This window comes from Ictidomys tridecemlineatus, chromosome 4 (genome assembly GCF_052094955.1).
Source record: "Ictidomys tridecemlineatus isolate mIctTri1 chromosome 4, mIctTri1.hap1, whole genome shotgun sequence".
NCBI lineage: Eukaryota > Metazoa > Chordata > Mammalia > Rodentia > Sciuridae > Ictidomys > Ictidomys tridecemlineatus.
The window spans coordinates 40,273,772-40,288,495 of record NC_135480.1 but is presented as its reverse complement, the minus strand read 5'-3'; the positions used below and the strand labels follow the sequence as shown (position 1 = coordinate 40,288,495).

Genomic DNA, 14,724 nt, shown 5'->3' with positions numbered 1-14,724 from the left:
AGACCCATGAGGGCAATTGAGGTCATTGATATGCATAAACAAGGAAAGGATTTATATAAAGGAATGACCTTCTTTTAAAGAATAGAATTTTTTAAAAAAAAATTTAGTAGTTGTAACACAAATGCAACTGATGGCTTATGAATTTTCTCAGGATCAGAATCCTAAACAAATCTGAAGATATAGTAAAGTGTAACCTTTGAATCCTCTTGAGTCCATATGAAATAGAATGATAATGAACTTCAAGTGAATATCCTCATGGCAAGTTGGAAAGTAGTCTAATAACTTGAGATTGTTTCAAGTGGTAAAACATTTGGAAGTAGGACACCATTAATACCAGATTGGTGGTTACCAGAAGAGGAATAAATGTATGGCCCTGTTAGGTATTTTCTTATGTATATCTAGTATTCACATACCTTGGAAATAGAGCCACTAAGATAAATTTTAAAATTATTAATTACTGCGTATTTTGTTCCTTCAGAAATATTTGCAGACTTTTACCATGCTGCTCTCTTCCAATTCTTACTTTTTATCTACATGAAAGTTGGAGATGTCTCAGCAGTAGTTTCAAAGTTAATCCTGTCTCCATAGAAAGTAAAATTCCTCATTGAAGTAGAAATTTGTATACTAAATTAAAGCTTTTAATTAGGTTTTACTGTTGTGATATGGGACCTTACTTTATCATTGTGATATGGAAATATTTCATGCTTCTTTCTGAGATAGTTGTCCAAAATGAAACAAATTCTTCAATTTTTCCAAAGGAGTTTCAAATTCTAAATGCAGATATTTCTGATCCTATACTGAAAGTACATTTAAAAATGTACTTTTTAAAGAATGCTCAATTGATATTTAGAGTTTTTGAAGGACAAGTATGATTTGATGGGCAAGAAAATTATTTCTGTGAGCCGAGGTTGTGTCTCAGTAGTAGAGCACTTGCCTAGCATGTGTGAGGCACTGGGTTTGATCCCTGGCACCACATAAAAATAAATGAATTAAAGGTATTGTGTCCATCTACAACGAAAAAAAAAAAAAGAAAAAAAAAAGAAAATGATTTTGTGGTTCATATACCAATGTTCATATTAATGACCCAAATGTAGGTATTTCACTGTAACTTTCACATATTATATGTTTACTTAATCAGTAACAATAATAAATTTAGATTTTTAGACTTAGTGTTAAAAAAGCAACAGTAAGCTGTCAGGGAAGCTAAAATTTAAACATTAGAATGTGAAATACTGGCTGTCTTATATGTCTACTAATGAAAGTCAATAAATACTCATAGGACTTGGGATCTGAGTGGGGGACAGCATGATAAATGACATGAGATCATGTGACATTTTCTGACTATTTACACATCCCTTGGTACATCTACTTATTTTATGGGAAATACTCTTTGTAGTCCTAGTATGTCTCCTAATAATTGCTGGGATGATGGTCCCATTTTATGGCAAACTTTCAGAAAAGACATAAAAAGATTATTTGGCCATTGTACTCTGCTTTGCATTAAATATCTGCATTAAATCTTTATTCTGTATTTACATATTCACATTTATTTCCCCAAAGGGCTACTATTTTGTTGTTCTTATTTACATATAATTATTGCTCTTTTGTTATTTAACTGTGTCCTCAGGACAAATTAGAAAATCAAATGATTCTACAAATAAATCTTTGGGGAAAAAATTTAATTGTGGCTTTGAGAAAACTGGATGCTATTAAATTAAAAGTTTCATCTTATAGCCACCAACCATCATTCAAATAGGTTAGGCATATTTTAGTAACTTCATGGTTATTGATGGATTTTTGAAGATTGTTATTGGCTTGACTTTGATATAAATATACTGAACATAAATGTTTTCACATTGTACAGTTTGCTTTTATCTTTTATTTGAAAGCTTTACTTTGCTTTCTATGAGTTTTATCCAGCAATACTGTATGAATCACATGGGAGTATACTTTTGAGAAAAGATTTTCATTAGGCATCAAAAATTGAAATTATTTTTAAAGATTATAAATATTTAGAATGAAGGTATATATTCAGGAACTTTGAACAAATTATAAGATATATTACAAACAAAGTTATGCTGAATTAAATTTATTCACATTTAGAAAATCCATTATGACAATTGAGGTCATGGTGATTTTATCTTCTTTGACCTTTCTACATGCACATAAAAGATTTCAATTGTTTTCACTTTAATCTTTCCTTTTTTTTTTTTTTTTTTGTACTGAGGATTAAACCCAGGGGTGCTCAACCACTGAGCAATATCTCCAGTCTTTTTTTATATTTTATTTAGAGACAGGGTCTCTCTGAGTTGCTAAGTGCCTCACTAAATTGCTGAGGCTGGCTTTGAACTCACCATCCTCCTGCCTTAGCCTCCGGAGCTGCTGGGATTACAGGCATGCACCACCACACCAGGCAATTGTTTTCACTTTAATATAACCTGTATGTAATGATTTCATTTTTCAGTCATTTCTAAAAAGTAAAATAACTTTGTCATTAAGCACCTGTTTATTGGAGTTGTTGCTGTCTAATAAGTTTGGAATGACTTTTCTTGACAACACCCTTTCTCCTACATGTTGTAGGTATGTTCAGTAAAGATTCCTTAGGAAGGGTGGTGTCTTATAGCTAGATTAAAACAATTTAAATCATGTTCACAAGTTGATACTTTTCAGAGTGGTTAGTGCCTATTTCTTTATTGACTTTTGTAATAGAACCAGCTTTTTAAAAGTATATATGCATTTTATATAAATTCAGGATACACATTTGTGAATCAGCTTGCATAGGCACTGGCCTAGGGTTTCTGGGTAAAATGAGTTATTTCCAATCTCACAATCTTAAAAATTCAGTCTTAAAAATATGAAATAATTTGGGCTAAGACAGAAAATAATATGTGTTTGAGTTCTTTAACTAGAGAAATAAATTATAATTGAGGGGTACAATGGAGATGGAAGTGAAGTTTGATAGTATAATAATCAGATCATTCCTAGAGGCTACAACATAGCAGCTTTCTTCTGCAGCAAATCAAATCAACTAACAGAGCATTCCTGAATTCTACAGACTGTCAAGTAGGCTGCTATTCATTTTCAGCACCATCATCTTTAATCCCAAACTGTTCTTTTCCTGAAAAGTTTTCTGGGGTGTTTTTACAGAGAAAAAGACAATCACATTAATGAGAATGCATTGTTAAAGGAAATAGCCATTTGTGTATTCAGCAAATATTTAAATAGTGAAGCATAGTGGCTAAGAGCATAGACTATGACCTTGAACTGCCTGGGTCAAAGAGCCAGATTATTCTCTGAGCTGGGTGAAGTTAGGCAAATTACTTAATCTTCGCACCTATGTTTCATTATCTGTAAAATAATAGCATCCACTCCAAGTTTTATAAGAAGATTAAAAACAGGAACATGAGTACAAGTAAATTGCTTACAACAGTGCCTGATGCCTAATACTCAAGGGATTATTAGGTGTGTGGTCATATCTGTAAAAATTAAGTACTGCTATAAGAGGAAAACATTTCTTCTTAGGATCAGAGAAGAGTAAATGAATTTTAACTTGGTGGCTTCAGTCTAAAATATTCTATAGATTGAGAGACATTATGAAAATTATGGCAAACATGTTTCTGGAAGGAATACACTGATGTTTATGGACATACATTTTTATTAGTTGCCTAATAAAAATTTCTTACAGATGTTTATTTCCTATAATTGAGCCTTAATATAAGTGACTAATCACAATATTAAATCAATTTCCCTAATTTTTTTCTATTGTCCAGCTGTCAATCATGACTGGATTGATGCTGTAAACATCACGGTTTACAATTATGAGTGCAAGAGTAGAAGATATAACTTCTAGACTAGCATATTTCAGATTAAACTTCAAACCAATAGTCTTTACAACCCAGTTGCAATTCATTAGTATAAAATGATTTAATTTTATTTCTTCATTGCCCTTTATCTTCCTAAACTTGTCATCTACAAGGAAAGGATGTAACTAGAAAAACAATATTTATCTGGTTTTAGAATCACATTTTTTCTGATACTAATAATCTGAAATGTGAAGTTAGCTAACAGTTTAGATTAAAGAAGATCTGATTCTGCTTAGCAGAGATTTTTAAATTTTGCACGAATTTTTCTTGATAAATTGCAGTTGGTTCTTCATAGCCTGTTCTTATGGATTTGTTATGGTTAAACTCAACTAGCTTTATATTCTGTTGTTTTCTTTTAAGTACTATTGGTAACAGTAATGCCATAAAGAGTAAAGTAATATATTATGTCACATAAAGATTAGAACTGATTTCTTATAATTATAGTAGTTTAAGTGCATATTTAATGTTTCTTAATAGTTGGATGGAAAATACATTACAAATGAAGTTTTTTTGTGTGTTAACTTTGCAGTCTCACATTTTTCCTTCATTTGAGGCAGTACATTTCAGCTATAAAGTATGTAACTGTCTCTGTTTTAGCCAAAAAAAAAAAAAAATCCCACCTTTCCAAGCTATAAAATATACAGAATTGAAAGTTGACACCTAATATATTTTTCACTGGATACAGATGTTCAATGTAAAATTCTTTCTTCTAGTATTCATAAAATGTTGGATAACCAGAAATCTTTAGGTATAACGTATGAAAAGTAAAAAGAAATCATACCTTTTGGTAAATTGCTAATAGCTTTTTAATGAAAGCTGTTTTTATTCTCATAATTTACAAGTTTGTTTAAGAATATCATGTCACTAAAAATATGAATGGAATCTTTAAATTGCCATGGAACTTCATGAAATAAGAATATTCTAAATTTCTCTCCCAAATGTAGAAAATCTTATAAGTATCTTATAAAAGAGTCATTCAACAGTTTGTGTACATTTTACCTTGTTTATCTTGAAATCTAAATGCTTTTGAATACATAACAAACATTTTAAGAAACTGTTTCTAATAGTAATTTTTCATGTCAGTTTGCAATACCATCCTTGTTGGCAAATACAGACTAATATGGGGAATGCACAGTACAATCTATTATGCTGAATTTTTGTATATTAAGACTACTGTGTTCATTTTTGAAGTGAGCGGAGCTGTGTACAGTTCTGAAGTAGAAGCAGCTCTTCCAAGGCTAACTGGGAGCTACTGATGGTTTGCCACCTGCAGAAGTCATTACCCAAGCTATGGGTGAAAATGTGCACTATCCAGTAAGGAGGAAAACACACGAAAAAGTAGTTGTTTTCTCTTTACCCATCCTTCCCTCATGCCTTCCCCAGAAACACACACACACACACACACACACACACACACACACAAAATAATAATAATAAAATAAACTGGACACAAATAATTTTAAACAGGTGTTTCTTTAAATACAAATACAGATATTGTCAGTTTAAGTCAATAGTTATCTGTAGTTCTAGTTGTGTTCTATTTAAGTGTACTTAGAATTGAGATCCCTGCATCTTTCCTAAGATGAAAAAATCCTATACATAACCCTATGAGCACTTCAATATAAAACTTTAAAATATTTTCTATTTTTTGCTTTCAACCTAACTACTTGCACAAAAATAATACCCTTTTGTCCCAGTATGTTATGTTGTCTTTCCATTTATTAATTAAACCACTCAGTGGAACCCGTTGACTAGATGCCTGCTGTATGAATAACATCATGCCTAACTCTGTAGAAGAGTGAAAAAGGCAGACACCAAGAGGCTTACATTGTATTGTGGGAGATAAGAACTTTATATGAAACATGTTGCTCACAATCAAACTGTTTGCTTTGTATCCAAATAAAGGATATTCATGAGAATGAATTATACAGAAAACAGGTCATTGTGCTCTGGGAGAAACTTTTTCTGGAACTGCGATTAAAAGAAAGGTAGAAATTGGCCAGGCAGATGGAAGGTAGGATACTGAAGGTAGGGTCATGCCAGGAACAGAAGCATGACAGAAAAAACAGACAGTTTTTATGGGAACATGAAAGGTAAAGTGTGGACCGTGGAACAGAGTACAGAGATGTTAGACTAGTAGGTGGCTTGCAAGCTCACCTTTGCATGTCAGATTTCATATTCTTGGTAGAGGAGGAGACTAGGGGATAAATGTGGAATAAATGTGTCAGAGTGAATAATGAACCAGTAAGGGTGATGCTTAGTAATATTAATTTATCAGTGAATGTGGTATGCATTGGAAAGAGAAGTTGAGCACAAAAGGAATAACCATTGATCTTGTTACTGGAGGTTTAGGTATCAGATCTTAAAAGTATTTATTAAGATTATGACATGAGTAATAGAAGGCAGCTTGAATCTACTGGATTTTTGAATTGGGTATTAAAGGAAAATTAAGGTGGCAAAAATAAATTATTCCAAATCTTAGAGAAATAAGGAGTAAAGAAAAGGAGAGAGCTTTAGGGAAGTCATTTGAGAAAGCAAGTAGTAGTTCATATATTTGGCTAAGGGATGGAGGATTCAGCTGTGAGAACTAAAGGGTATAAGGTTTCTATGGGGAATGATAAAAATGTTCTATAATTATGGTGATAACTGTACAACTCTGTGAATATACAAAAAATTGGTGAACTATACACTTTAAATTGGTGAATGGTAAGGTATATGAAGTGTATCTCAATAAAGGTTACAAAATGAAAGAAAAGAAGAAAGGGAATATGCTTCAGGGACCATATAAGAAAAAAGAAAAATGGCTCTTAACTGAGATTCATTTAAATGTTGTGGTGAATGAATTGTGAACTTCACTTGTAAGAGCAGTTCTTGAAGGTGTGGAGACAGTTGTGAAGAGAGAAAGGACAAAGCAGAGATCAGATCCTAATTTATTCTTCACTTTGAGAGCTGTAGTAGGAAGGGGGAATAGTTTAAAAGGAAATAATTTTTTTACAGCGTTTATCATTTGCATTTATTTTACCTGTAATTTCTTAACAAGATGGACAAACATATGCATTGGCCAAGCTATTAAAATGCTATTAAAGTGGCCAATGGTGGATGATATTTTCATATTGCTTGGCTTTATTTTAATAAAAAAAGAAACTTGATGTTCTTGTAAGAAGATATATTCCTAGCACAAAATACCAGTTTTCCTTTGTGGGCCACAGTAATTGGATGGGCTTCTGAGAATGAGAACTGAGTCAGAGAGGCCAAATTGTATAATCCCTGGTAAAACTGGTTCTTGAAGTTTCATTCACTAGTTGGTTTTCATTTCCCCTGATTCTGAAATGGTGAGGCTTTTTCACCCAGGATATCATTTATCCCTTTAATTTGAAATACATTTTTATGAAGTTAGAACTTAATTATAAAAACATAAAATATTTAGATTCCTGCGACCAAATGAAAATCTGAAAAGGGAGGAATTGTGGAATGAAATTAATCAAATTATGCTATATACATGTATTAATACAATGAATTTTACCTTTATGTATGTCTATAAAGCTATGAATGGAAGGAAAATTAGTACAATGGAGGAAGAGGAACAGGGGGGAAAAGGAGGGAAGGAAAGAGAAAATACTTGGGACTGAAGTGGAAAAAATTATATTCCATCCCTGTATACGTATGCAAAACGAACCCCACTGTTATGTACACTATAATGCAATAGTAGAAATTCTTAAGAAACCATTTATTATGTTCAATTCCTATCTTAAGAAACCATTCTTTATGTTAAATCCTATTCTCAGTTGGAATAGAAATAATAGTGAGAAATATTAGTATAAAATATGTTCTTTAGCACAAATCTGACATTTCTGTTAGGGAAGGATCATGCTTTTTTAATGTTCCTTTTTGGTTATTTCAGGGAAGGAGATCACAGCAGAAACTTTTATGGAGAAGCTGGATAATGGTGCTTTGCTCTGTCAACTTGCAGCAACTATGCAGGAGAAATTCAAAGAGAGCATGGATGTTAACAAGCCTACAAAGGTACAGGTCCCAGTACAGGAGTCACAGCCAAGAGGCAGATTACAGTTACAGTGTAGTGTAATTTTATTGTAAACGGATGCATCAAGGACTGTGTTAAACAACAAAGTTTATATAGAAGGTATTTTTAATGCAGTAACATCTTATTTGCAGTTCAATTACATAAATGGTATTAGCCTTTTGGTAAATCTAATTAGATGTTTATAAAAAATGATGGTATTAAAAGAGTATGCTGCATGGGGGCTGGGGATGTGGCTCAAGCGGTAGTGCGCTCGCCTGGCATGCGTGCGGCCCGGGTTCGATCCTCAGCACCACATACCAACAAAGATGTTGTGTCCACTGAGAACTAAAAAATAATAAATATTAAAAAATTCTCTCTCTCTCTCTCTCTCTCTCTCTCTCTCTCTCTCTCTCTCTCTCTCCCTCTCTCCCCTCTCTCACTCTCTCTTTAAAAAAAAAAAAAAAAAAAAAAAAGAGTATGCTGCATAATCTGGCTGAATCTGACACATTGAGTTAAAACAGCAGAGAAATAATTTGTGTCATCAGGCAATGAATAAAATCTAGCCAAGAAAGATTTACTAAATAGGTTGTTGTCTTCAAAAATATTATGGCAGCTTATTGGAATAAAATATCTGGGAGTGTAATTTTTTGTTTCTTTTAAATGAGAAGTAGAATTGAAGTAAGTAACTTTGGACTTATTATTTTCTTTATGATGGTCCAGATGATACTTTTCCTTAATTATTACTAGAGAAGGAAAAGAAAGAAAAAAGTTAAATAAGGTTGAAGGAAGCTTAAAATAAATTGAAACAAAAACTACGACAACAACAAATCTGTTAAATTGTTCCTGAAACTCTGGCAAAATAGAGTGGGTATGTGTGTGTGTGTGTGTGTGTGTGTGTGTGTGTGTGTGATCACTGTACTTAGTTTTGATATAGTTCATAACTCCTCATAAACTATTATATAATATAAAACTTCTGCTTCACCCACTTTTCTTTATCTTAAAAGAAGCTCTGTAAATTTATTAAATACCTCAGTGACTCCCAAACTTGGTTGTGCATTAGAATCCCATGAATGTTTTAAAAAATACTGAGACCTGGATTCCATGCCTGAACATTTTGATTTACTTCCCATAAGTTACAACCTGAAGAGGTTTTTCAAAAGCTTCCCAGGAGATTCTAATGTTCAGCAAAATTTGGTAACTACTACATTCTCTGTATCTATCCTCTTCTGTAGGGTAGATACAGATTTGTGAAAGATCATCTGTCCAGTAAGTGGATGAGAAAAGATTTGACACTGAAGCTGTATTCCCAAGCCTAGTGCTTTCTCCTTTTGGTCAACTTTGGGTAGAACAGATCTGCAGAAACTTTATGAAAATATTTCCTATCAAGCTTGATGTTAGCACACCAGTTATTCTTCTGCTGTGATTTCCTTTGTAAAGTAACTGATGTCTACTTCAGCTTGCTGATGAGGATATCTTATGCCTAATAGCAGGACAGTAGGTGTGGAAAGTTTACTGTGATGCAGTAAACAAAAGGGTAGAAAGCATTACCTTCTTACTGTAGAAACTTAGAAAACTTTGTGTTGCCTCAAGATCAGGATTATTTGAATTCTTCATGGAACAAAGAGCAAACTCTACTAAAATTAATGTACAGTTCTATGATTTTGTTTTCTTCTTAAAGCAGAAAAAAAATAATGTCCAAATATAGTTATGACCACAAGGCTGTCAGATGTTAAGAGCATTTGTCTATACATCAAAAGCTTTGATCTTGAGTCCATTTTGCTTGAGTACTAATTTTATTATTTATTAATTGGTTATTTCTGAATCTTAGCTTCTTGCAAAATAAGATTTATAATTATGTATATGGCATAAAAAATGGACCTTGATGAATATTGTATCCTTTCCCTACCTGAGAAAGTGTGAAGAACCTGATGTGAATTTTAGGTGGACTAGAAGAAAACAAGTACTTTGCAAAGGTTCATATGTAGTATGATAGCTGCTGTATGCAAATATGTAGAGATATGCCCCAAATCTCCATGGTAATACAAAATGTGGAGAATATTTCTGGGTCAAGGTTTTGATAACTGTTTTCCTTTGAAACAATTATTTCAATGTTATATAATTTTATGATAAAATATAAAAAGAAACAGGAAATTTTTATTCTGAGTAGAATTGCAGCAAGATTTTATTAAACTTGAAATACTTTCTCAGATTTAAGCATTTTATTTAGTTGAATTTAAAGCTAAGGTTTATTCTGATTATGGTAAATTTATTATAGTATAAAACCAAAACTGCTCAACAAGAGCAGGTTTAAAAATAACCATTATGTCTCCACCTTCAATGTTCAAAAATTCAAATTTGACATGATTTCAGGACTGACCCAGTTCTTGATTGAATTGCCTTCTGTGTCCTCGGCAGCATTTATATCTTTCGTGAGTACCTTCCAGTAATGTGCAGATTAAATCAAAATAAACTGTACCTTACCATATGAAAAATGCCAACAACATAGGTATTACAAAAGATTATGCACCATTTTGTTATAAATCAAAGCCTATATTTACAACAATGGATTGACTATTTTCCATAGAATCAAAATGTGGTGTATGTGGTGTGTGTGTGTGTGTGTGTGTGTGTGTGTGAGAGAGAGAGAGAGAGAGAGAGAGAGAGAGAGAGAGAGAGAGAGAGAGAGAGAGAGAGAGAGAGAGAGAGAGAGAGAGAGAGAGAGAGAGAGACTATTATTCTCCATGATGGCATATTGAAGTTTAGGAACAATGATGGTAAAGACAGTTGAACTCATTAATACCTTCTTGCTTAGTTTCAATAAACTTCACGTAGAAAGATGTTGAAACAATTATTTTAAAAAGCCAGCTATAAACTTGTTCCGATCTAAAGTCATATCACAGGAAGTCCTCTATTTGTCTAGCAGCTTAAATCTCATCTCCTAATTTTTATAGCTGTGTTTTTAGTTCTTCTGATTGATAGTTAAGTAGGGGATTAGACAGCTGTGGAATAAATGTTTTTGGACAAACAAGTTTCTCCTGGTATATCTGAAGTATGTTTGTGCTAAGAATGACTTAAATTCTCTTAATATTTGAAAGTAAATTTTAATGTACGTCAGACAATTTATATTTAACATTTTAGTTAAAAAACCATGACTCTTTTACATCCTTCTTTGGTTTCATAAAATACTCCAAATGTAAATAAATTATTCCATGAGTCTTTCTGTTCAGGCATCAATGGATCAATAATAAAATAGCCTCTCTAGGTGTGTAAGTAATGGTGATCATTTTTCCCCCTTAGCATGGTGATCATTTTTCCCCCTTAGCATGAGAGCTATTCAAATACTAGCAACATTTGTCAGTAATTAGATGGAAGCATCTGAGACCAGTGTACAGCAGTTTAATGCAAAATTTGATTTTCTTAGTTTAATGCTCATAGAATGATAAATTCACCATAATTCTTAGTCCTAATATTCTTAGAGATGAGGATCTTTAATGGCAAAAATTTAAATGAATCTAATCTTCCTAGTATCCTATAAGACAATGAAACCAATACAAATATCAAGTCCAAATTGAGATTTTATGCCTTTTGACTATAAGTTAATTGACTCAAACTTGGCATCTCCAACCAAGAAAGGGTAATTATTACATTTATGCATGAACTCATAGTCCAAATAGAGTTCAACTGATGAAATGTTTCTTGATTTTTGTTTTCTTTTTAACCTCTTTCCTTTTCACCACTGATAGCTTTGCTGATTTGTGTACAAAACTCTCTCAACCACTGTGATGTCAACACAGGGCAATATATTAAAAGGGTTTGACCTCACTTTCCCCACTAAAATTTCTTTCCATTTATCTCATTTATTTTGAGAGTGTTTGTCTCTGACATCAGAATTTCTCTGGATGCAGAGCTTCCTTTGACTTCAAAAGGCTCTGAGCGCTGCTTGGATCAGGTTTGAAGCACATGAAGAAGAAGAAGAAGAAAAGATCTGTTACCTAGTAGAATGCTACATTATGCTCTGAGGAAGGGACTGAACACTTGCCATCCAAATGTAGAATTCAGGCCTTGTTCAGGGGAAAGAACATCCTAGTCAGATAGAATTCCCATCATGCACTTGCCCATCAGGAATACTTATTTCTCCAGGCTGTAAGATAACAAGACCTCAGGATGTTGTACAATCTGGGAATTAAATAAAACATAAAGATTACAGTTTTTCCTTTCCAAAAAAAAAAAAATCAATAGCACTGTTTGTGTACAGAACATTTTAACATGATGAAATTCAGAGAAATCCGGAGATTTGTGTTTTCTGTTCATACCTCTAACAGAATAGGAGAATATGGAAAATGATACAAGGCATTATGCAAAGAAAATATGTCTCAGCTGTGATTAATCTGGAGTCATTCATATCTAACTATGCAGCCACGATAATTTTATGCTACTTAAGAAGTAATGTAAGATGTTCAAAATGTAAAATAATGCTAGGATTAAACCAACAAAGTGAATAATGATGAGATACAGAGAATATAGGTAGAATTATGTGGAAAAAAAAAAGATTTTCAATGAATATGTGGCTGTTTAAGATTAAGGAAGGAAGAAAAATCAAAGAATGGAAAAGTTAGTGGTAAATGCATTCCCTTGGGATTTGTAAATTATAAGTATCCAGAAGCCTTAAATATAACAAATAAAATAAATTCACCATTTTTCTAATGCCTGACCAACTGGCTAAAGTTTTCGCCCTAAAATCAGATAATTTAATGTTCACCTTGATGTTTTTCTCTCTAACAGTAGTTTTTCTTTGTACTGTCTTCGAGAGATAGGCCTAAATGGGGCTTCAGTGCCATCACAGGACATGTTAACGGTTATACAGAATAATAATTTGTGAAGGAATTTGACTTTTTTTTTTTTTTACCCGGGGTCAACTGGTCATAAAAAACTTGATATGGGCTATATGTGCAGATTGAGAGAGGAAATAAAAATTAAAAAATAGTCATGATAGGGAGCAAGTGATGTTCTTAAGAAATGGTTCCTGGATCTTCAGGCTTAATTGAGCTGATTCCATATATGGTAATTATATCCAACGATAAAGTAATGGAGAGAATAATTTAAAAATATGACCAACAGGATCGTAGGGCAGTGAGTTCATGATAAGTAGTTCAGGTTTCATGGTCATAGTATCCTCTGGTAGAAATTCGATCTCTACCAGACAAAAATTAGCAAACTAGACACATTTGTATTGTTTCCTTCAGGAAGTAAGAAATGTTCCTGCTTGGCCCCTACTCCTGAAACTAGGAGCTTCATTTAGCAGTCAGTGCTGCTTCCTAAGTTTTTATAGGATTTATCCTCTGCCTTCTGGATGTGTGTATTTTATGAAGCTATCTACTCAGCCCATAATTCCTGCCTTTTTAATTGAACCAATGAAATATAACACAGTAAAGGCGTTTGATGCAATTGAGATATGTTCAGTGTCCCTGTTGTGTCACAGACCTTGAGTTGTTGTACAGGATAGTAAAAGAGTTCTATTGTTCCTGTCAAGCATGTGCAAACTCATTCTGTAGCTTTCTGTTAATTTAAATTAAGAATAATAGATCAAACCAAATACCAACATATAGAGTGATAACAAGGCATTATGCATTCAATGAAAAGACCACATCTATAAAACTAATTCTGGTTAAACTTTTACTTCCTTATAATTTCCCTGCTGTGTTTCAAGTCCCATTGATCTTTTATATTGTCTTGGGTTGAATAGAAATATGGTAGAATTACTTTTCTTGATAAATCCAGGTTATGAATATTATTGCGAATCTCCAATTTTTTCAGACACATGAAATAGTATTTGTTTCCTTTACCACATAAGAACTTACTCTACTTGTCAGAAAATAACAATTTTGATAGTTGCTGAGAAATATCTATGCTGATTATACATTTAAAAAAACTACAAAAATAACCTCTGATATATTCAAATATGTTCTAGTCTTAGTGTAAAATGTACTTTGATTTAAAAATGAAATCTAATCCTCACAAAACATTTCTTGTTTCCTTGCAATAAAGATTATAAGGAAGTTTTATAGTAAAGGCAAAGTCATTACGGTAGCCCCTTTCTTCACTGGAACTGGTGTCTGTATATTCCTTCTACCTCAGGAATTTTGATATCAGAAGATGATCTCATTTTTTGTTATTATTGTTCTTTGTTTATTAATGAAACACAACTTGGGAGAGTTTGCTTTCTATTTATACTTGCAGATCTTATGGTTAATAAAACATAGTTACATTTCTTATGGTGCAGGTCATTTTAACAGATTTGATTGGACTGTCTTATATTCTGGAAGCCATATCTATCTTGCCTAAGGAAAGCGTTATCATGTATTCTGCCAATCTAAGAATATCTATTCACATTAAAAATAAGGGTATTTATTTCAAGTACTGCTCATGTCTCTTTCTTGTGGAAAAAAAAAGTCCCATAGACCCATATAGAAAAAATGGAAGAAGTAGAGTCTCTTGGGCCTCCCTAAGTGATGTAATCAAAAATAGGCTTAGGTGAGATATGCACTAAAAGTTAAATACGACACTTTTTTCTTCTCCAAGTTTTGAATTCGTTTCTCTATATTACACTGAGTGATTTCTGGCCTTTTAGTGTGGACTAGCATTGGACTTACTTTTGCATTAACCAATCTAGCAAACTTTTATAGAATCATCCCTGGCCACCCATGCTAGCACAGAAAATTCAAGACATCTTGTCATTACAGTCAAAGCTCATTAATTCTGCCAAATTTAACATGACAGTCTGTTCTTTTCAGACTAACGATCCCTGAAACTATTACATAGGTGGAGAAAAACCTTGCCATC

General features: G+C 32.8%; 1 protein-coding gene across 4 annotated transcripts in view; it reads left to right on the top strand.

Moving 5' to 3' along the window:
• Positions 1-14,724, top strand: part of Gas2 (growth arrest specific 2) — a 122,532-nt gene that overhangs the window by 11,474 nt on the left and 96,334 nt on the right. For all 4 annotated transcript variants that reach the window (XM_005335965.4, XM_078046338.1, XM_078046337.1 and 1 more), the window contains one exon: positions 7,765-7,886. In XM_005335965.4, the coding sequence (XP_005336022.1) occupies positions 7,765-7,886 (122 nt within the window). The remainder of the gene's footprint in view (positions 1-7,764; positions 7,887-14,724) is intronic.